At 46.0% G+C, this 24305-nt stretch overlaps 1 protein-coding gene across 4 annotated transcripts in view; it reads right to left on the reverse strand.

The window, feature by feature from the left end:
- CSNK1A1 (casein kinase 1 alpha 1) overlaps positions 1 to 18905 on the reverse strand; it is a 33291-nt gene extending 14386 nt beyond the window's left edge. For 2 of the 4 annotated variants that reach the window (XM_071443615.1, XM_071443613.1), the window contains exons 1-5: positions 18399 to 18904; positions 17490 to 17596; positions 6691 to 6817; positions 4760 to 4858; positions 2284 to 2367 (exon numbers count right to left, since the gene is read on the reverse strand). In XM_071443615.1, coding sequence (XP_071299716.1) covers positions 2284 to 2367; positions 4760 to 4858; positions 6691 to 6817; positions 17490 to 17596; positions 18399 to 18521 — 540 coding nt within the window. In that variant the 5' untranslated portion in view covers positions 18522 to 18904. Of the gene's footprint in view, positions 1 to 2283; positions 2368 to 4759; positions 4859 to 6690; positions 6818 to 17489; positions 17597 to 18398 lie in introns of all 4 variants that reach the window. The other 2 variants (XM_071443614.1, XM_071443616.1) reach the window with 2 other exon arrangements.
- Between the last annotated feature and the right edge of the window lie 5400 nt (positions 18906 to 24305).

Below are 24305 nucleotides of genomic sequence, written 5' to 3' on the forward strand. Positions count from 1 at the left end.
TGCAGAGCACAAGGCCAAAATCTTCCCCAGCAAACAAGACAGCTTGTTCTTGGCTCATTGCAAGGCTCCCAGAACACTGCCACAGCAGCAGGACAAACTCGCTGGTTTTAGCACAGCCAGGAAGCTGGAGCCAAGGAATGGATCCAATTTGGGTTTCTAATAACCAAGCTTGCCCAATGATTTGGTATTTAGCAACCTGAGTGTGTGGTAATTAGTGTGTGGTAATCAGCGTGCTGCCAGCCAGCCCACCTACAAAGGGTCATCCAGGCTGTACTTTCTTGGGCAAGATTTCAGGACTAGGCAAAAAAAGCTGAGGCAGAAAGAAGCACATAAAGAACCTTTCAGACTTCAAGCTACAAATCCTGATTCCAACACTGGATTAATGCTACAGGATCAAGGACTACAATCCCTACAGACTGATCAGTGCTGCAAAAGTAACTTGGGTGGGGGCAGAACGTGATGGAAAGAAGACATTTAAAGTTTGGTAAAGTCTCAGTAAAAACCAACTCTGTATCACCTTAAAGCTGATTCCAGAACTGAAGATACATCTTTAAAAGCAAACTGGAGACTAAAATACATCCAAGGCTGAAATGGGGGGGTCACTGGCACACTGGAAGTGCTGTGAACTAGGAAATTCTGTTTGAAGTATCCAAGATACTGAAAGTTTCTCAATTGCAGAATAGCTATGGCTCAGAATTCTGATTCAAGAAGATTTACCAACTACAGTAGCCTAGACAGGAAAAAGCAAAGCTAAAATCCTCTTAAACTACTGGTGTCAGAGCAGAAAACCTGGGGTTGAAGTCTTGCCATGATCTACATGCAAACACAAGGCACTGCAGTGCTCCATTTGCTGTTGAGGTGAAAGTCATCCTGAAAGCCCAGAATGCTTGGAGCAAGGGACATAAACCCAAGTTTATAAATCAACTCCATGCTCAGACAGCCCAGCAAGGTGTGGGTCTTGGCTGTGCTGCACCCACTACAGGCAGCTACTCAGTGAGCATGTGGATATGTCCCCTAGCTACCAGGAAATCACCTGATATGCCAGGAAATATTTGATATTGAATCCCAAAGCAGACAGTGTAAGGCTCTACGTGATTGCTCTGCTGTGACTTTCCTAGAAGCAAAGCCTGAGCTCGAATGCAATCCCTCATTTTCTGATTTGGTCCACAACACAGACCTGTAACTGGCTATTATTTTACAGCAGCAGCTTCCCTGGGGAAGTTTGCTCTGTTCCCTAGCTCAGGATCAGTCTGTATGTCCCTGTGGATGGGCTGAAGGCAGAGGAGTGAGCCCCTCCTGGAAAGAACGAAGCTGGGAGACACAGCTCAGTTTGGACGAGCACAGAACGTCCCAGTGCCAGCTCCCAGATAACCTCACACCACCTTCATTCTGTTTGTTGCACTATCAGCAGGAAACTGGAGAAGTAGGGCACGATTTTTGCCAAGAGCAACTAGAGAAGTAGATCAAAGTCTGTGCCTCTGATAAGAAAGTTTCAGAAGCAGACAACAGAAGCCTGTCAGCTTGTGTACAGCAGGGATCTGCCTGGGATTTAATCCATGGAGACTACTGTGGAAAGCTGTGCACCAACGGCCAAGCTCCTGAGCAGTGATTCATATTCAGCAATTTCCAGCTGTCCTGCTACCAACTGGCAAATGTCTTCCTCTCTCTGCAATTCATCTTCTCTTCAAGAGTCAGAAATATGACATTAGACACTACAGGATAAGCTCCTGCTTCTCCAAGACGCAGCTTGTCGGAGTAGTTTCAGTTTTTAAGCAAAACGGATGAAAATATTAAGTCTTCATTACACATTTGGGGTGGTTTTGAAAGGAAACTGCACGGGGAGGAGTCTGGCTGAAGTGGTAACAGAACTTCTCCACATGCATCCATAGGAACTGCAGGAAACCTCCAGCAAGGCAAGCAGGAGCCCTGCTATTTCATGTCTATCCTTCACCACACTTTTAGGAGATTGCCTTTTGAGTTGGAAAGACCACAAATAAAACCTGCACCTGAAATCAAGCACGTACATTTAGCCCTATCAAAGTTTAGAAATAATTCCACAATTTAAACAAGCGCCACAGGGAAACATCTTAGTAATGTTACATGTTTGCCAAGTATGTCTGAATAATGCCAACATAAGAGGTGCTTTTGCAAGGTCTACATTCTCCAGAAAAACAAAATAAAAAACAAAAAATAAACCAAACGAAAAAAAAAGAAAAATTAACCGAAACAAAAAATAAAGCACATGAATTTGGGGTTGAGGTTGGAATAGGAGACAGTTCAGACCTGGTTTAATCCTGAGAAAGATGGGTCCTGAGAAGTACTAACAGTCATGCTTCTTTTCCTCTTCCCCACTGGAGATTCTAAACACTGAACAAACAATAGAGGGTGGCAGTGCATCAAACAGTCTTGCTTACATTGCAACATTGGCCGGCGCAGACAGGCAACACCGAGGCGTTCGAGAAAGAACAGGGTAGCCAAATGCCATCCTTCTTCCACCAAGCTCTGTACTTTTCAAAAAAACTGTATCTTTCCATCTCTTTTTTTTTTTTTGGAGTCATATTTTGATTATTTATCGTGGTATTATTTTTTTTTTTTTCCAAGGAGAAAATTTGACAGATGGGACAAGGTAAATTTCAACTGTGAGCCGCTCCAAAATGGCACTGCCTTAACCAGGGATAGCAATGGTGACATTTGGCTCTATTAAAAAAGGAAATTCAAGTTTTTGCTTACAAAAGCAGCCTTTGGTTCCACAAACTGCCCTTCCCCCATAAGATATTTAGAAAAAGTAAAATCTTCAGTAAGGAAGAGGTAGAAGGCATTTAGTCACCTTAAAGTTTACTTTCATAAGCATGCAGGGCTTATTTCTAGCAGAGCTGGAAATTCATCTTTTAAGGTGGGAGCAAAATTTCTCCCAATCACCAAATTAAAATTTGGGGAAAAAAATCAATTTAATTTTTTTTTTTTTAATACAACTGACAGGAAGCTACTGGAACAAGATTACCATGCTGTTCTAGTCTTTGTGGCTGATTTTCTTTGAACTGTGTAGAGGCATCTCTAAAAACCCCAAAACTACACTTGGTTACAAAAAGAAACATTAAATATTGTATGGTGGCAAATGTTTCCTAGACAAAGCCCTTGATTCCAAACTGAAGGAACCCATTCCATATTTTGCTCATGTAAAACTATTAATTTGCACTTGGGTCAGGAACTAACTCCCTAACCCCCTGAAACATAAGTGAAGCCCATGCCCACAGTGCTTTACCACCATATCATTGCATGGCTCCCTAAAGGGAAAAAATCAAATGGTTTGTAGGCAATTTTGTCTTAGATTTCAGCTGATGCAAATCTAATGTGTTCCTCCTCTAAAGTAAGCAGAGCAGCAATTTCTAGGCCATTAATCCACACCAAGATGAACTGGAGTGCAGCAATGCCAACCTAGCATGACTGTGCAAAAGTATAGAAAAATGGCCCAAAAAGAACAATTGGAAATCAGAAACTAAAACTAGGAAAAAACCAAAATAAAAGTTTTCAAGTTCTACTTTGAGTCATGCCAGAGAATTAAGGAGCCTAAACTGCTCAACACAGCAGAGAAAAATAGAGCTGTACAGAGTGAAAGTATGAAACTTGGGAACAAACAAAGTTGAACAGCAACAGGATTACATAAAGACTGTCTTTCAGCTGGAATTACAAGCTTTTCCACCCATGGTTGTCTCTAAACACTCAGTGCATTGCACCTCTTCAGACAAGAGCTGTTATCTCACATTATCCAAGCTTTCCCCTTCTAATGCTCATGGCCCTGAAGTTGGCATTCATACAGGCAAACAAAGGTAAACATTTTGATTACTGGTAGTGCCTAACCAGATGAGACATCCTGGGATGGCATCTAGAGAAGATAAGTGGGAATCTTGCTTCCAATAAACAGCTTGATCACGTACATTTGTCCTGAAGTTAATTTCTAATCAGTAGCATGCTTAATGCATTGCCAATGCTGCCTGTCTGCCCGAGCTCGACATACAAATTGCAGGATTAAGCATATTTCACTCAAGAAAACTAAAAATAAAAAGTTGCCTTCCAGGCAGGAAACATGCACTTCTGACTATGTTTACCCATCCCAAAAAGTGTAACAACCTCAGCCCACCCCCCCACCCACCCTCAGCTTTTTTTTCCCCCACAAAGTAAACTGAGACAAATTTTTTTTTTTTGTACAGCAGGTATTCTACAGCTTAACAGTTTTCCATCAACATAATTGCATCATTTCTTTTATTTGTAAAAGTATCTGCATGTTGGCTCTTGGTCTTATCCACAATTCTGATGGTTGAAGAGACTTTACCAGTCTGTCACTGCAAGGTTTATTGCCCTGCTGACTGGTAGGTCAGGAGCTCCCACGTTGCACAAACTGTTTTCATCCTTAGGAGGTCAGCCCCAAAGCCAAAGATAAGATTTGACTTTATCATAGAGGAATAAAATGCTATGACAACAGACATCTTGAGAGAAGTAGCCAAGTATTCTCTAGGGTTAGTTTATAACCTTGTTGCAAGTCCAGAAATCATCTTGCAATCAAGTGGATCCCCCAGGGTGGGTCAGAGACCCGCAGCATTTACAGGTGGACACCAAGAAAACCAAGTTCTCCCACCCAAGAACTGTGGTTTAGCACCCAAAATAGCAGTTTTAGCAATGGATTTTACAGAAGTTGTGCAGCTGGAATCAAATCACACAGGCATTCCCTCTGCAGCTTGGAAACAAAGAGCTTTGGACTAACCTTATTACAGTGACGCCCAATACCCATTAGGAAGTTATCTGGTTTAATGTCTCTGTGTATAAAATTCTTTGTGTGCACATATTCAATTCTACTGATCATCTGTAAAAAAAACCAGCAACATGTAAGATTTCAAAGAGAGCAAGACATTTCATTAAACCTTCAATGAAAGCATGAATTTTTAGTGTTACCTTCCTCTGCAACTTCAGTTTATGCATTTGCTTAATGAAAACCAATTTTTTGCTTAATGAAAACCAATTTTTTTAAATGCTGAGTAGCTTCTTTTCATGTTAAAATTCCACAATCTTGGTCAGAAACTGGCAGATTAAATACCTGAATAATTCCCAGATATTGAAGTTCGTGTTTCTAACTATAGCATCCAATTAAAAATTTATTTTTTTCATTGTTTCAAAGCTTTTATAGCTACCACAAGCCAATTTTAAAGCTCATTCCCTCCCCCTGCCCCAGTTACTCATTCATCTGGTTATTCATTCATCAAACATCACTTTTCAGGGAACAGTTTTCATGGGCCAAGTCCCAACTTGATGGTGGCCCATCCTGCCATAGCCAGGTTACCCTAATCCCAGAATATCTGGAGACATGGAGAAACTCTGGCACATCTGTGTCATCATACAGGGCCAGCCCATTTCCTGTGGGTGAGATCACAGCCCATGGTTATGTGGCACAGCTCTGCAGCTCCTCAAACACTCCTCTTGCAGCCTTGAGTTGTTACATCACACCCCTGACAGCTGTTTGCTGGACTGTGCCCTAAAAGCCACTTCTGAGCCCTGCCATCCCCCATTTCTGCCTGTTTCCCAGCTGACAGCCAATTAATGCTCATCATCCTAGGAATAATGCACAAACCCCTCGTGGATTCCTGGAGATGCTGTCACACCCAGACTCTGGCTAGGGGAGCAGGCAGTGGCTCTCTAAAGCAAGCACATCACCCTCCCAGGGCAGTGAGAACAGGGACAGCTGACCTTGTCTCCAGACAAATGCCTTGAGCTTCCTTGGCCAAGAGCCTGGGATTCTACGAGCATCTGGCTGAGTGACAACTTGGTGCTGATATCTATTACGTAATATTAGATGAAATTTCAACTACCATTGAAAAATTCAACTTGAAAAACCCTCAGTGCTTTTCAAGGAGCTGAAGGAAGCACAATCAAGCCATTTATTAAGCAGCAAGAAATGAAGATGGCTGCTCATTTCAAATGCTGTATTCTCATGACCAAGTTGGAAAAATACCAACTGCTATAAAAAAAGACTTAAGAGAGTTTTAGAGGCCTTGATTATGTTGGAGGTAGAGTGGCATCTCCACTAACAGCTTTAAGAACTGTCTGTGAGGACCAAACAAGCAAGGCAGTTATTTATTATTAGCTCCCTGTCTGGTCCTAGTGATGCCTTGGATCGTTTGTCCTTGGTGCCCAGCTGGAGAAGGAATTGTTTTGTCTCCCTGCTCTGTGAAGAGAACTCACCATCCCCTCATATGAAGCTCAGAACTAAAGCAGTACAGAATGTTTAAAATAGAAAAGCTAAAACCTGAGGCATCACTAGAGGCTACAGGAGGGTGTGAGAGCACAGGGACAGACTTGCACCTTGTCACCACAGATGCCATTGAATCAAATCAGCCACAACTGGAGACTGTTTCAGCCCCCCTACCACAGCCCCTGTGGTGATACTGGCAGTGAACCCACCCAAATGAGTCTGAACATTTTCATGAAGTTGCCCTTCAAGCAGCAGCACAAAGGAGCTGGCAGCTGCAGTGCCCTCCCACTCGGTGCACTGGGTAGGGCAGAGCACACAGAAAGCACCATCCCTTTGTCCTCATTTAGGTCAAGTGTTCACTTAGTGCCCAAAACACTGCATCAATTACTGAACCCACTCTGCAGGACCCCCCCAGGGCTCTGAGGCTGCTCCCCCAGGTGTGCACATACCTGGTCTGCTAGCATAAGTACTGTTTTCATGGTAAACCTGCGAGAACAGAAGTTGAAGAGGTCTTCCAGGCTGGGCCCCAGAAGATCCATGACTAGAACATTGTAGTCCTTTTCTTGACCATACCACCTGCAAGAGAGGAAATGATCCAGCATTATTAGCAGCAATCCTGATGCAGCCCAGGGTACCCTCAGTGCTCTCAGCTGCAAGGGCACATTGATGACTAATGTACCATCTTGAAAGCTAATGAGAAATTAATGCTGGTAATATCTTATTTTTCCTGGAAACAAAAGTCTGAGCACAAACCAGAACACACAAGTTGGCAATCTTCCCTGAAGAGAAAACACTACTCCACATCAACAACCAAAATACCAATCACCAGAATGAAAACGCAGCCAAAGCAGCAGTGTCCTTACACTGAGGGGTGTGTACAACACCCAGACTGAAATTCCTCTGCAGGACACCTTACCCTCATTGCTCCTGCATCATTTCACTCCACAAAACCATCTTCATGTGCTTTAGGCTTCGTTTTCAGGTCTGACTTCTCTGCACCAGACCAAAGCAGTTCACTCACATCGTTTTTCATTTATTTCTCAATTTAAAAAATGCCAATCAAGTTCTATTTGCAATTGAGTAAAAATAAAGGCTCTTTATCAGGCTTTTAATATCAGAGAGAAAGAAGCACTCAGGTGTCAGAAAAGCAAAAGTAGAAACATAACAAAATATTAATTGCAGCTATACTATGATAGTAACCTTTAAGTGCCTAATACATCCATTTTGGACAAAAATAAAGGCTAACAATGCTGTGAGGACAAGCAGAAGCCCTTCCTTGGATGATTTCCTTTCCAATCCATGTTTAACATTTCCACCATAGCCCTGCTTTACTGCATCTGCAGCTGGGGGTGGTCTCTCCCCAGCCAAGCTCCTGAGCAGGCCTGGAGTCACCTCCTGGACTCCTGCACATCTCAGTGTGAATCTCCACCCTTGAAAGACAGGGCTGGAATATTCTCCTCTCCAGCCCTTCTGCACGGCCCAGATAACCACAGTCAAGTGACAGCTGTGAGTGAAAAACTGTTTTGAAGCTGACAGGGCACCTGTTTGATCAGAAGGCTGCAATTCTGCCTCTTCTGAGCTCCTGGTCCTTACACCAAGGACCTACTGCCTGCAGTCCAGGGAGAATTTCCTTTAATTTCCCAACAGTGGCACAGACAAGGTGCCCCAAGGATGTGCCTCACAAGAAGAGTATGCAGATTAAAAAAAACCCTCAAGATTCAGCTAAAGTAGCAGTTGGGACTTAAATATCTGTACAGACACTGTATTTCCACTTTAGGCAATGGCTCCAGTGCACCAATGCATGGTTGTCTGGAAAACAGTTACCACTGATAAAGTCAACAAATTCCTAGGTGCTCAAAGGATTCCAAGCTTAGCTTAGCTGGGATAGTAAAATAAAATGTTTACAAAGCCAGAGAGAAAAGATTCTATATTTGGATTTGTTTCAGGAACTACTGGCCTGTACCTTCCCACTGTCTGGATCCTAGGAGAAACCATGCCCTCCATTCCTGCATTGTTATAAATCTGATTAAAGTTATGTATGAGCTGTGGCTCACACTCCCTGCTTTACACATCAGTCTAAGGCCTTTATTCATTCTCTGCATCAAAATGGGATGCAGAAAATATCTATTTTGAAAGCAATCATTCAAATGAAATGTCAACAGAACAGCTCTGTAAACAACTCCAGGGGTCACAGGTGAAAATAAAACATTATGGGCACCTAAAGAAATGAAATTGGAGCAAATGACCTGCCTAGGTATTCTGTTCCTATGAAATGTAGGTTTGTAGAGAAAAAAAAAATTAGTGAGTAATGGGCTGAAATGAAGAATTCTAAGGAGTAAATCAAGATCTAGCTAAAGTACCATTTCCTTCAAGGGATGGAATTCTAATTGAGATGCTGAGTGTAATTGTTCAGCACAGCAATGGTTCAGTGCCCTAGAGATGCAGTGAAGGGGAAAAGATCAAAGATCAGCCTTCAGTGGAGCTAAGAAAATTGAGTCCCAGCCTCACAGACGAGGTGAAGCTGATGCAAAGGAAGCCCACCCTGGAAGGTACATTTTAAAAACCTTTTTGTTCCTCCACAGGGATCTGTCTGCAGAGTAAGTGCAGTAATTCAGGATGATTGCACAACCTCTGTCTGCCCTATTTCTATGTATGAACAAGAATTCTCATCTCCTGACCACTCTGCTCTGGTGGAAAGCACATTCAATACTCCAAGACAAAGAAATAAGGCAGAACCTCTAAATATTTCATTTTCACATTTACCTGCCTGTAATTCCTCACTGAAGACTGTGACACCTATTCATTTCACTGCTGGCAACTGGAACTTCTTCCAAGGTATCAGAGTGTTTTATTTACTTTGCTAACACTCCAAGTAAGTTTTCATTTCCCTTGGAAGATCTCCAGGGAAAATGGGATTAAGAAGTAAAGCAACATCATGTCCACTCAAGGTGTAGGAGCTGCTACTACTGGCAGCTCTGAATGAAAGAACTTTAGGAGTCTTGGCTTTTCTTAGCAAAACTTGGATATTAGGATATATAAAAGCTGGTGTCCCAAAAAGAGATCTTCACAAGTTCTTATATGCATCAGCAGGGAAACTTGGAATTATCTCCTAATATGAGGGAATGATTCATACAAAGCCCTGGGCAACTACTGGGTGGCACTGGTATCTCAGAATACAGGGTGCCCACATGTCTGAGAGAGCCTGGATTTCTGTCAGCTCAGCTGAAGTCCTTTCCCTCATGAAGCAACACATCCTAAGTAAGGGAGAGTTTTGGAGAGGAGTAAAAAGTGGGAGCAAGAGACTGAACTCCTTGAGAGCCATTTTGGGTGGGTAATTACTGTGATTTAGTTACACACAATGTATTATTTCAAGAAGAGAAGCTGATTTACCAGAAAAACTTCTCCTGATCTTTCTCTAATTGATTCCTAGTGTGCTTTACACCCTTACACAAAACATGAACAGGACAGAATCACGAGGAATAGTCGAGTGTACCCTTGAACAGGCAGTGTCACACAAACATCTGATACAGATGTCACAAACCTCCTTGAGCTTCAAGGTGTGCCCAAGCTCCCAGGCAGGAAAATGCTTCATCACTCTCCCTTCCCTCATCTGTTTAAAGCTCTATAATCAACTATTCCAATTAGTCAGAATACAGCAAAGCTCTTTTATGAAGCTTTCTATCAGAGCATGGTTAAAGGCTGAGCACAGTGACCTGAATGTGACTTCAGTGACTTGGCTGTGGTAAAGAGCAGAGTGGACACGTCACCGAGTTTCCAAATCATGTGGTGTGAGAGCCTCGTCTATAACCCCAGCGTAAACACAAAGCTGAAATTTTCGAACATCTTAGATTTCAGCATCTGAGCTCTGTGGGAACATCCAAGTCACACCACAGAGCAGTTTGAAAGTGTTTAGTTTCTAAAGAACACACAATAAAGCAGGTATGATGTCAGGTCACATGCCAAGTGGATGTTGTTTACTTCAACTGACATGGGGTGGGTTTAAATTCTCTTGACTAACCTTGAGACAAGGAAGTGAAGGCTTGATGCATATCTAGTACCTGGTGGCAAACACTATAGTCAGCTCTACCCAAACTTAAAATCCTTCTGCCTTTTCAGAGCTGCATCTTTCAAAAAATCAATGATTTCTATTTCAGCAACTGTGTATTTTGTAAATAATGTCAAGGACAAAAGAAGAAATGTTTGAGGAAATGTTTTTTAATAGCTGGGTTTGTTTTGTTTGCATTTTTTAATTTGTTTTAGCTAAGAAAACATTTCATTTGGTTATTAATAGTATTTTTTCACATCTTCCTTTGAAAGGATCAAACAGAACCAGGCAAACTAGCAGAGAAAGGGCTGAAGGGCTAACAGAATCACACAGATATTCCAGCCCTGTTTCACACTACTGTGTCACTCACACAATTCCAGTCAATAACCAGCAGTTTCACTACACTGGCAATTATAATAATTACAACGAGGTAACAAACCCAGCACAAGTACCCAAAATGTGTCAGAAATAAATCAAAGGATTCAGGAGATTCACATAAAAAAAAATAAAACAAAAAATCAAATTCAAATCAAGACAAAGCAAATTACTGCATTAGTAAATCTGACAGCTGTAAGGCACTGGCAAAGAAACCCCAAATGCCAGAATTCTGAAGACATGGAGGCAATAAAGGCACCTCCCTTTGCCTACAGCTTATACAAAAAACCAGAACATGAGCTCAGTATCACAAAAAACTGTTCCCACCACCAGACAAACCATGACAAGACCATTTTGTTCCAACTTAATATAAGCTCTGCTCAATCAACACCTGCTTTGCCAGGTAACCCATCCTCCATCACTGACTATTCCCACAGGGGCTCTGGCAGCCTTGAACTGCACACAGAGCTACAGGAGCCTGTGCTTCTGTCAGACAAAAAACATCTCCTGGTGCCTCACTGCAGGGAAGGACAATCCTTCCAACACTGAATATTTTACACTTCCAGGAACGTTTATACCCCATTACAAAAAGGGTGATTCTGACTTCTTTGCCATTACATAAAACTTTTGCCACTTTGATAAATTATGGTGTGTGACTCTATGATTAATCTGTGTAATCCTATGTAATTAAGTTTCTCAGCACTTGTGTTTGCAAGCAACAAGTGAAAGAGCTCTCGTGACAGAAATGGAGATTGTCAGAAGAACCAAAGTGGATTAAAAAGCTGTTAGAACAAAAATGTAAGGTGAAAAAGCAAGCTGGAAAGAACTTGCTAACGGAATTACCTGAGATCACCTAATTAGTAAGTTTGACAAGTCAGCAGGCACATGAGGGGGAATATGCAAGTCTGGAAAGCCTCATGGACACAAAGGATTCAGACATCCCACAGAAATCCAAATGGCACTGATGTGGTGAACACTCTGGAACTGTATTCCAAGCCTGCCAGCCCTAAGTCACTCACACAAAAGTCTCTGAACTGGGCATTAGTCAGATGATGGGACTAAAGAGAAAACACTGACCTCCCTGTAATTCCAGAGCTCTGATACCCTGAAAAACACCAGCTTATCCTACCAGGAGAGGGGCAGCTGCTCCACACACACAGAACCTGTGGACTGGGATCACTGCTGCAAGCCCTGTCACCAGCTCAGGAGAGGAAACCCAAATCCCAGCAAGGGCACAAAAGAGACCTCAGGAAAAATGGGGGGGCTGTGACCTCTGCAATCATTGACTCCAACAGCTCAGCAGGGCACTTATGGAGCCATGCAATTATTCCTTATAGATACAGGAGGATGGGAAAAGGGAATAAAGGTTTTTAAGAAAAATCAGGGAAAAAAGAGCTGGCAGCTGACTGCCTGTGGGTCCAAGCATTATCTGCAGGCACAGAAACTCTCTGGCTCTGTGTGTCCAACAACACAGCCATGAGCACTGCCCTGCTGGCCTAGAAAGTTGTGATGCTGCACCTGACTAATTCAGAGCCTTCTGCTCCCATCTTCTCAGCACAGACATCTCCTGACAAATAATGACAGTGCAGACAAACTGGAAAGGGAATTCTGCCTGTAAAAATGCTCTGAGTCTTACAGACACCGAAGCAACACACGAGAGAAAGGTAATCCATCAGAGATTCATTTCTAAATTGACACATATTTTATATTTCTGCTTTATCTCCCCTGAAACTGGAAAAGCACTTAACTGCTAACCAGCTAGGAGTAATAGAAATGAACTTCACATAATATGGCATGACTGAAATCCTGAAGTGCAATATTTAGCAGATGTCACCTAACGTTAGTTGCCATGGAGAGCATGAATTAGGCCACCCAAGCACTAAATAAAGCAACAGCCATGCACACCCTACGCTATGGAACTGGCTGCACTCTATAAATAAAATTCTGGATCACTTTTTGTACAGTTCTGAGAGCAATCCACCAAGGATGCCAGCACAGCTCATCCCCCAGCAAGGAGGTGCCTTCATCTGCCCCGTGTGATGCTGCACACACACAGCTCCCCGTTCTGCTGAGCTGTTCAATAAAGCCCATGAATCCCGGGGAGGAAGGCAGGAGCTGCAGTTCAGTGACAAGGGGAACCATTCACCCTCAGTGGGGACAGCCAACAGCACTGAGGAAAAGAATATTCCAGTGTTATGGCTGCTGAGCATTTGTATCAATCAGGAGTAACACTGACCTCAAACTCCAAAAACTGAGTTAAGGCAGGGAGAAGAAAATTCTAACTTTGGTCTCTCTTGGATGCTTTGACAAAATCCACCAAGAGTTTAGATTGGTGGAAAACAGGAAATAAATTTTATTTACATATATTTATTTTTTTAATAAAGGAACCATAGGTATTAATTTAAAGATTATCTTCCATTTTATTTAGAGGCTTCTGGTTACCTATCAGGCGGTTCTACCCTTCAATATGCAGACTAACTAATAACAGCAAGTTCATTAATAGCAGGATTTATTGACAGAACCTTTTTTCTGCAGGGGGCAGTGGGGTTTCTTGTGGGGTCAGTGAGTGCTTTTCTGTTTTTCTCACGGTGGTTTGGGATTTTTTGGTGGTTGGGTGGGGGCTTACACTGCAGGAAGTTAATGAGAAAACAGTTAAAAATGCAGGTGTTTCAGAGGTGTGTTTACAGCTGGTTAAGCACTGCTAAACAATTAACATTTCAGGTGCTTAAGGCAAACTTGGTTGTGATAACTCTTGGATTACCAGCCTTGACCACATTTTTCCATCACAGGTAGTATTTAATGACAATATATAAAGGCACATTCTGCTGTTAATAATTATTCAGCAACATGGCAGTAATCAACCAGAACCACAAATATTGTAAGTAATGTTTTTCCAGAAAACTCAACTCAATTGAGAATTTCTCTTTGAATTTCTCGACATCAAAATAATTCCTCAACATCAAAATGTTTGCAAGTGTTGCATTGAAAAACTCAGAGAAGCGGAGATTGATTTATTCAGTTTGCAAGGGAACTTTGCAAAAAAAAAAAAATAAAATAAAAATCACTCACAAAACACTAAGTCAGTAACTTTTTGTTTTTAATTTACAAATAGCTGATCTTCATCAAGGATACAACCAACAGCTGATGAACACCATAAATGGCAAAAAAATCAAGAGCTGCTGTCCCAGGTAATTGGAATGATTGCTTTTGTGAATAAAGCTTTAGCAGAGCTCCACTGTGGACAAACACCCCAAAATCCAACACACTGTGCTGCATTCCTCCAAGGCAGCACCAGCAATTGGGGAATGAAGGTGGACAGCCCCAGCTAATAGGATCAGTGCCCAGTTAACGAGATTACAGCTCAAAATGCTTTGTCACTGAAAAAGAGAGGAAAAAAAGCAAAGGGCAGCTGATGAGGGAGAACAATGAGAATAAGCCCAGCAGAATGCTGGGGCCTGGCCACAGTGTCCTAAAGGCACAGCACTGTCACAATGCTAAGCTTGGTTCAAGAGGCTTTTGGGAAAAATTAAAGTAATAATTAAGCAAAATTTGAACATCAAAAATAAAACATAGCTTGAGTTTTTACCTTTTTTTTTTTTTATTAATGAAGGTTTTGTGAAACTTTAGGGGTAATTTCAGAAACTTTGCTGCTCTTTTAGGAAACAATAAGCAGCAAATTTAAAGACCTAAAGTGGTTTCATGTTCTATTAAAGTGGAAGTAAGCACCACCTTTTGAAAAAAATTAAAGTAATAATTAAGCAAAATTTGAATATCAAAAATAAAACATAGCTTAAGTTTTTACGTGGGTTTTTTTGTATTAATGAAGATTTTGTGAAACTTTAGGGGTAATTTCAGAAACTTTGCTGCTCTTTTAGGAAACAATAAGCAGCAAATTTAAAGACCTAAAGTGGTTTTAAATATTCAGAGAATAAAATCTCCAATTCATTCACGCCAATCTCATTTTTTGCTATTTTCTGTACAAACATGTTCTAATAAAGTGGAATTAAGCACCAAGGCACTTTGATCAAATTCCACAACAGGTGAAGACTCACTGTTGACCCCACAGAAATATTAAACTTTTAACCCCAAAACTGAGAATTTTGCTTATTAGTTTCTTGCAATGAGCCAGAAAGTGCCTCAAATCAACCTTAAAGGCTGTAAAAGAAAATAATTGCTTGATTCTAGATAACTTCAGTGACACTCTAGACACATCTTCTTGTAATTCTAAATTCTAAAGGCAGAATCAGCTTTAGAAACAGGAGCCCCAATGAATGAGCAATCCAGACCTCATTTATTATCTCAGTTCTGAGTCACAGAACCACAGCAGAGACCACTCGAGTGAGGCAAAGTCACATCGTGCAATTGCCAGGAAGTTGATCTTGGCCAGAGCATCACTTAAGTAGGTGAAAAACAGAGCAAAAGTCCATCCCTCCCAAATGAGGAACACAAATTCTCCTGTTGATGTGTCCAAGCTGTGAACTGAGGTTTATCAAGCATGGCAATGGGGAAACTTTGGCATGTTTCCTTCGTTTCCTATCCCATTCTTGTGCTGCTGCTGTTTAAAGGTGTCACATTACAGAAATTTCACCAAATGTATTGACTTTCCTTCAACTCGATTCACCCTTGTGAATACACTGAGCCAGGAACAGCTTATTCCCATGTGACAGCATATTATTAAAACACAATGGTGGCAGTGGATTATCAGCCACACATGCAAAGTGACCTAAGTATTGACTTGGATTCAAAGCACCATGGATTTTACTTCTACTCAACACAGAACATTTTAATATTTGTCACAGGAACTGTGCTGGTCCCCTACTCAGCTTCCTCTTAAAAGGAAATAAACATAAGAATGCTGGTTTAGAGTTTCTCAAGCATCACCAAACCAATACCAGCAGGCCAGAGAAACCTCTCAAGGAGCATCTGGCACATAAAAATGGATTTACAATTAATGCTGCTTCTGAATAGAGAAAGAGGATTTCCAGAAAGACACTTTTCTAGAAAAATACTACAAAAACTAAAAGATTCAGGTTGTGAGAACCTGAAAGGACCAACTGACAGCCTTCAGCACAATGAGTCTATGAATCAGTTTGCTGAGTGTTTCCTCATTTATCCATTCTCCATTTTTTTGGACCTTGTATTTTTTTAGGGGGTACAAGAATACCAAATACAGAGGAAAGCTGTAGTTGAAGCCAGAGGCAAGTTTCTCAGCATGCAAGGTATCAGTATTTCTCAGGGCATTTTAACTAAATAAAGAAATGAAACAGTACCTCAGTGGAAAAGCCAAAAATTTGCAACTTGGCCTCATTATAGCACCACTCACTCATTTACTTTTCAAAAAAGTACTTCAAGAATGCCTGCTTTTCCAGTTCTGTGATGAAACACCTGATATCTGCTTGCTCTGGCTGTTTTCCCAGTTATCCCTGTTTTAGCATGCAACTATAACCATGAAAGCTTTCCAAAATGCAAGTCCTATTCTTTCAGTTGTGAAATAAAGGCATCCACACGTGAGAAAAGAAGGAAACTGTATTCTCAAAGAAAGACTGCATCTGTTTTCACACCAGCAACTCTGTTGAAGCTGCAAGTATTTAATTCAGGTATGTTGATTGTGTCCCTGCAAAAGGCTGGAGTGAATGGGAACAGATGGCCAGGACAACACTGTCTCCTCCAGCTCACATTCAGGATCAGAGCCAGTTGTGTTTGGGGGGAAGGAGGAGGGAGCTATTAACCTCAGAAATGCAGATTTGTACTAGGCTTTGTCCAAATTAATAGAGAATCTGGGCTATGTCAACGTGAAAACTTTAAAACAGACCCTAAATGTCACCAATCATCCTGTACAAAGTCAGGGAGGGTTAAATTAAATGTAATCTACAGTTTGACACAGAACCTAAATTGAAATTGTTTGTGCAGTTCAAAGAACAAAAATCCTTTAGGCCATTGTGTCAAGGAAAAAAAAAATTACTAACTTTAAAAACAATTATTAACAAAGTTTCAAAAAAAGGAACAACTTGTAAAAAGTCTCCCGGAGAAAAATGAAGTTTCATGTAACTCTTTAACACCCAGATTCCAGACTTGGGCACTACCCCAGGGTAACACCTCGATAATCCCAGGAGGAACAACCCCTCCAGGGCTCCTGCACAGGCCATTTTCTGCCAGATCAGGACATTCTGAAACCCGGCCGAAAGTTTCAGCTGGAATACGAAGAGAGGAGCCGCATAATGAGGAACTGGGAGGGATTAATCCCGAAAGGAAAGGCTGGTGACGCATCTGTTGCGGGCAGCAGAAAGGAGCCGCTGCCATCTCATTCCTGCTCCAGGTTCTCCGCAGTCTCAAGGCTGGCGGCTCATAACTATGAAAGGAAAAAGGCACAAGCCCGAGCACGTCCCTTGTCCCACCAGGAGAAGGGGGAGGGTTAATCACGTCCAGCCGCCATTTTCTGAGCGGAGCAGGAAGACATGTTGAAAAAAAAAAAAAAAAAAAAAAAAGAGAGAGAGAGAGGCAACAAAAGAAAGCAGCCATTTCCATGGACGGCTCCCAACTCTCTGCCTCTCGGAGAAACAGCCTCCTCACACTTTGTTCTAATGGCCACAAGAATTTCTTGCTGGGTGCCTCGCTCTCTGTACAGCCAGCAGGCCTGCCAGGGGAACCCTGCGAGTTGGAGAGCTTGGAATGGAGCATTTCCCCCTTTATCACCCCCAATCCTGCATGGGTAAATTTCTTTTCACACTACAAAGTATAAAAAAGTGCCGATATACAGTAATAAGCATGACAAAAAAAAGTCATGCCAAGCACACAGAAACGCCACTGGCACATACGGCCGATTCCTACCGTATATGTGGGATGCCAACTCCTCCCTGCAGGATCTTGTACAGTTTGCTTTCATAGAGCAGCTGGGGGTGCCGAGCCTTCTGAGACTCCAACTTCACAGCAACTTCCTGCAGTGAGAGGGAACAAGGAGTCAGGGCAGAGCGTCCACCGGGCTTTAAGGGGCACAGCACTTCCACATCCCCCACACACCCCCGATGCCAACGCTTTCGGGTATATATTTATTTATTTTCCCAGCTCGACGTGCTGCATTTTGGGGCGTCTTCCGAGAAAATCCACATCGCGGTGATTTGTACATAAATATCCGTCCCGGGTCATGCATTTGAGCTAGAGATGTGGAGTCTTCAGAACCACTTAAGTGAGGAAGAACATACGTGGGTGTTTCTTCTTTACAGCTCAGAGCAGTGAGGGGGAGGAAGAAAAGAAAAAAAAAACCCAAAGGAAAAGCTGGAAAAACAGGGGGATCTTCTTTGTTTCTATTAGTGTTGATGAAACGAGATACAAAGTGTTCCCCAGCTGAGGCAGAGGAGGAGATGAATGGCGGGCGAGGGACGACGATTTTGGCCGCTCACAAAACGCAAATACCTTTAAATATCTTTTCCCACAATGGTTTTCGCCTCTTTTCTCCTCTCCCAAGTGCGGGGTGGGGGAGCCCACGACCCCAGGGCTCCGCTGTGGAAGGGGCACCGAGGAAGACGCTCGGTGGGGAGAGGGGGATGAAGACCCTCGGGGGAAAGGGGGAGAATGAAGCCCCTCGTAGGGGGGAAAAAAGGGGGAAAGGAGACCCTCGGGGGAAGGAAAATCCCACCCCAGGGACACGGAGGGCACCGCCGGGGGCAGGAGGGGCTCGGAGCGGCGATGGCTGATGCCCGGATCCCCCCGGGGAGCTGAGGGAGTGCGAGCGGCCCTTACCTCCCCGTTGGTGATGTTGATCGCCAAATAGATGTCCCCGAAGGAGCCCGACCCGATCTTCCGCACCAGCTTGTATTTGCCTCCGACAATGAACTCGGCCTTGGAGCCGCTGCTGCTCGCCATGGCGAGGGGCGGCTCTCGGGCCCTCCCGGCCGGTTCGGCGGGACAACGAGGGCTCTACGGCCGCCCCCGAGGAGGGGAAAGGGGCTGGAGCGGGGAGAGCGGCGCAGCCAAGGACGGTCCCCGCGCTCAGCTCCAGCCGGGGCCCTCGGGCGGGCGCCCCCCCCCTGCGCGGCTCTGCGCCGCTCCCCGGCTTTCGGCGCGCTCCAGAAACAGGAGAAGCGGCCCCCGAGGTGCTTGTGAGAGCAGGGAGGGGAAAGGGGGGGGACTCGCGGGGTCGCGGCGGCCGCCGGCCGCTCACTCGGCCGCCGCCGCCATCTTGTGCCTGATCCGCCGCCGCCGACACAAAATGCCCCCGGCGCGCGGCCGCCGCTTCTTCACCGCGCGGGGCGCGCTGGGAGAGGGGCGGGCCGCTGCCGCGATAACCACGCCTCCTCGCGACGCTGCGCCAATCATCGCCCTCGCTCCGCGCCCCGCCCTCCGGCGGGGGGCGGTGATTGGGTGCTCTGCGGATGCGCGCATGCGTACAGCGCCACTCCGCCAGTCCGGGCGGAAGAGGGCGGGGAAAGCGGACGTGCCCTCACTCGGTCTTAAAGGGACAGGCGCCGCCGCGGGCGGGGGGTGGCCGGCGGCTTCTTTGCGGTGTCCGTGCTCCCACACAGCCCCTGAGGTACCGCGGGTCCGCGCAGGGACAGGGGATGGAGCTGGCTCAGCCAGCACTGAGATGCCACCCCTCGTATGGTGCTGTTGCCAGGCTCTTCTCAAAGCCCAGGCCCCAGCCTGTGCGTACAATAACAGGCTAGTTTGTGGATAAATAAATACACAACAACTTCGTTCCGTGGAGGTGTTTAAGGAAAGGCTGGATAGGACACAATGCTTTGGTCTGGGTCACAAGGTGGGGATTGGTCACAGGTGGGACTCAGTGATCTGGGAGATCTTTTCAAATCCCAGCCATCCTGGCATGTTGAGATTCTTGCCATGGCTGTGGCAAAGCCCTGGAACAGCTGCCCAGAGCCTCTCTGGAGACATCCCCAACCCACCCGGACGCATCCCCGTACCCCCTGTTCCAGGACCAACAAATCCATGATTCTCTGAAATCCGCAACCTCCTTTTCCCAGTGTCCATTGGGGGATCCTGGGGCCGAGCTGTTCCTGTGCACACGCACCGTGCTCCATCACCCTTCGGGCTCCTCAGCCCCTCACACTGTGCTCCATCACCCTTCCCTGCTCCATAACTCCCCCTCAGCCCCTCACACCGTGCTCCATCACCCTTCCCTGCTCCATAATTCTCCCTCAACCCCTCACACCATGCTCCATCACCCTTCGGGCTCCTCAGCCCCTCACACCGTGCTCCATCACCCTTCCCTGCTCCATAATTCCCCCTCAGCCCCTCACACCGTGCTCCATCACCCTTCCCTGCTCCATAACTCCCCCTCAGCCCCTCACACCGTGCTCCATCACCCTTCCCTGCTCCATAATTCCCCCTCAGCCCCTCACACCATACTCCATCACCCCTCCCTGCTCCTCAGCCCCTCACACCGTGCTCCATCACCCTTCCCTGCTCCATAACTCCCTTTCAGCCCTCACCCTGGGCCTGTGCCATGCCCAGCAGTGCAGCTCCTGGGTGATCACTGCAGGTGAGGAGCCAGGAGCAGCCTGTGACACCCTGACAAGGACACCACCAGCAGAACCACCCGTGACAACCGCATCCCCTGTCCCTGCAGTGTCCACCTTCACGTGGCCCCCACAGCCAGCTCTCTGCTGGCCAGGGTCACCGTGACCCAGCAGCTCACGCTCCAGGGGCTGCTCCTGGCTGTCTGTCACAAGTGACATCTCCTGCCTTGCCCCCTCGCTCTCTCTCTCTGTGAGTTTTCCCTCTGCAGGAACACCAAACTGTGAATTCCCGGTGACTCATCGTCACTCCCTGTCACAGCGCCGTCTTCTGCCATGCAGGGCTGCGTTTGGGAAATGATTCAGTCTGCAGGAGAGAGAAAGCTCCTCCAGTAATGTAGCTCATGGAAGTAGAAGGAAAGCCTACTCAGGGTGTCTGCTTTGGAGGCAGGCAGGCAGAAACTGCTTCCCAGTGTGCCTGGTGCACTCAAAGCCATGGAAATAATAAAATCATGGATTTTAAGACCTGTCTATGCATGGATTTTTTTTTTTAATAGCTGACTGCTTTGGAGAAAAGTGAGATTGAGAGGTCCAGATTACGACATGTCAGTAGGATATGAAGGTGGAGGAGTTCTCTCAAAGAACAGCATCCACACGGTGGAAGAAGCTCTTCTTGAACTCACCATGTTGCTTTCTAGCTTGGTAAAAACACTTTCTGCCTGCACAAGTGCAAAAGAGCCCTGGATTGTGCCCATCTGGCTGTGAGGCAGGAAGGGAAATCTGTGATTTTCCTGAGTTTCTTCCTGTGGTGGACTCAGTGAGCTCCAGATGACTCCACAGTGAGAGACCGGGAGGATTGGAGAGGGAGGATTGGCACTCAGCAACGCCCTGCATGGCAAATATCATCTCCAAGTTCCCCTTGTGTTTCAGGGAGCTTAAATCCAAGGTTTTTACTACAGCTCTCTCTGCGTCTCTGATGAAAAAAATTGAAATGCAAATGACTCAAAATCAGCCAGATGCACCAGAAGGAAAAAACGATGCTCCGAGAACAAGCTGGCTTCCAACTCATTCCCACCTCGGCTCTGTCAGGGAGCATTTGTGCAGGCAAGAATATCCACACTCTTGTCACTCACAGGGATTGTGGATCTCGTGTGGGGGATCTGGGATGCATCACACACTCCTTCAGGGGGCTGGAGCTCCAAGGGCAAATGAGGTATCTGTGAACATCTCAGCCATTCCTGAAAGCAGAGCCCCGTGTCCTCAGGTGCCCCCTGTCATTTGCAGACAGCTCAGGGCTGATGTGCCTCTGTCGCCCTTTGGGGTTGTGTTTAATGGCTGCTCTGAGTGGGATCTGGGCAGCTGGGAGGCGTTTGGCTTGAGTCACGTACCCTTGGAGGAGCTGGAAAAACAGGTCTGGAGCTCCTGGAGAGAGGAGAGAGCCCCGTGCCTGGGTATGCAGGAGAGCAGGATCTGCTGGGCTAGGCAATGCTGCCACCTCCTGCCTGCCGGGGACAGCTCTGTGTCCTGGGGACAGCTCTGTGTCCCGTGATAGCTCCTTGTGCAGGGGACAGCTCTGTGTCCTGGGGACAGCTCTGTGTCCTGTGATTGATGATAGCTCCTTGTGCAGGGGACAGCTCTGTGTCCTGGGGACAGCTCTGTGTCCTGTGACAGCTCCTTGTGCAGGGGACAGCTCTGTGTCCTGGGGACAGCTCTGTGTCCTGTGATAGCTCCTTGTGCAGGGGACAGCTCTGTGTCCTGGGGACAGCTCTGTGTCCTGTGATAGCTCCTTGACCAGGGGACAGCTCTGTGTCCTGGGGACAGCTGGGTGATAGCTCCTTGTCCAGGGGACAGCTCCTTGTTCAGGGGGTATCTCCATGTCCAGAGATTGGATTTAAAATTCCAATTAAATAGCACTGAAAATGTCAATTTGCAGGAGAATTTCAGGCTGAGCTCACCCCGGGTCTCGCTGCTGCTCATACACAGGGTGGTCTCTCTTCTTCAGCCTCTTTCCCTCCTACTCACCCTCTCACTGCCCAGCTCTGGCAGGTCAGCAGAGCCCCCATGGTCAGCTCAGCTCTCCAAACCTACAGAAAATTTTCCAAATGGTTTCTCCCGGTGCTTTCTCTGGGTTAATGTTCTGCCAGGCTGGTGACCCTGATGGAGCTCCAGGGGCAGTGCAAGGGCTGTCCCAGCTTGGCAGTGACATGGCAGAACAACAGACAGGAGATGTCAGCTGGAAAAGTGAAGGAACATCTCCCACTGCCTGGAAAGGAGCTCTGAAGACACCAGGAGAGAGCAGGACAATCCATGAATTCCCAACATCCTGTCCATTATTATTTTTCACATCTTTCAAGGCCACTGAGACAATGAAAACATCTTTGTATCTGCGTCACTTGGGAGAGTGAAAGGAATAAATCCTCTCTCTTCCCTTTCCAAAGGGCAGGCCAGAAGTCCTGCTGCATGACCAAGCCTCCAGAGTGAGCAGCCCTCATCTTCAGCCCAAGCTCTGATCTGCTCTCTGAAGTGTTTATTTTCTCACAGAGATGGAGAACCCAAGACAGTTTTACCCCATTTTCTCTGTAAGTGAGCAAAACCCAGGTGCAGACAAAACCAAGTGACACCAATGGGTATCACTGAGTCCTGGGCTGCCCAAATCACCTCAGAATCCCTTTGCTCTTTGCCAGGAGGAGCAAGTGAGCTTCTGGCACAACTGAGGGCTGTGTGTCAGTGAGATCTGGTCCCAGGTGTGCAGTCCCAGCAGGTCCTGGCCTGGGACTCCCTCTCTGCTCTGGCATCTGCCCTCACCTCACACCAGCAGCGTGTCCCCCACACAGGGACCTCTGCCTCCAGCCTGGAGCTGACCTCAGCTCATCCTCATGCTGCTATTTTTACCAGAGCTTACGGTGTTTGGGAAAGTGGCAGGAGAGGAGCAGCTTGTGCCAGCAGGAACCAAACCAGGCTCACCTGGGCCCCTGTGTGAGGCTGCTCACCTTCAGGCACTCCTGCCCAAGGACAGGTGACACTGCCAAACCCTCCTGTCCCTCAGGTGGCTCCTGCAGAGCAGGGTGACGTGGGGCTCCCCAGGACATTGCAGCGTGGCAGGAGGGATCCTGTCCCTCCACATTCCACGGGCACTGTCCTGCCTGACACCCACCCATGCCAAAGGGGTGCTGCTGGCCACCCCTGCCAGAGCCACTTGTCCCTGCCCTCCTGTGCCTGCCTCCCCTGCTCTGGCTCAGGGCTGTGGGGAGCCAGCCCAGGGAGCTGCTCCAGGTTGAAAATAACTCGGTTTTTCCGGAACAGTCTGACACTGGCAGCCTTTGCCAGGCTGGATCTCAGTGCAAAGCTTCAATGCCAGTGCTGGCACGAGGCAAGAGGCACCATTATTTTTGGCAAGGGTGCCTGCTTTAAGTGTTTGCACGCAACCCTCAGAAAGTTGTCAGCCCCTGACATTACAGACAGCACAGGAGATGCCTTTTTGCCTCAGCAGGGATGTGAGCAGCCATGAAATGATGGGATTTCATCTCCAGCACTGCTGCAGGAGAGGGCAGCAGGGACAAGGCTGGGACAAGGCTCCCCCACTAATGCCAAACCTTTATAGTTGACCTCATTGTGTCTCCAGGCAGATCCCAGCACCCACAGCCATTGTGCCTTGCTCAGCCTCCTGCAGGGAAAGGACACAGCAGGCCCTGGAGATGGGACATGGCTTTGGGACAGAGCCTGGAGCAGGCAGGGACAGTGGCACAAATCTCATTCTTTCAGTGCTTGGCTTGAACCAAAGGTGTTTGTGTCCAGGAGCCAACAGTGCCACTTCCAAGCTGTAAGAAGTTAGAGGGGAATTCTGCAGCCTGAGACATTCTTGGCTGTTTGGAGAGAGGATTGTTGGGTTGTTTTTATTTTAAGTACTGGAGGAAAAGGGGGATTTTCAAGTAATTTGGATGATTCACAGGAATGTTGTTAGTGCACAGCTGAAGCTCCACCAATGAACTTGTTCCCTGGAAGACTTTTCCTGCAGAGTGTGTGGAGCTGAGGCCCAAACTTTCCAGTGATGTCAGGGCTGAAATTGCTTTGAGTGCTTGAGAGGATGCACTGGGAGGTGAGGAAAGAGAGACTGAAGGAGTCATGGGCCCAAAAAGATGTAAATGGCAGCACAGCTGATTCACTGCATGTCAAGTGC

The sequence above is a fragment of the Agelaius tricolor genome, unplaced genomic scaffold (assembly GCF_023055355.1).
Source record: "Agelaius tricolor isolate 1412-34295 unplaced genomic scaffold, bAgeTri1.0.p SCAF_18, whole genome shotgun sequence".
NCBI lineage: Eukaryota > Metazoa > Chordata > Aves > Passeriformes > Icteridae > Agelaius > Agelaius tricolor.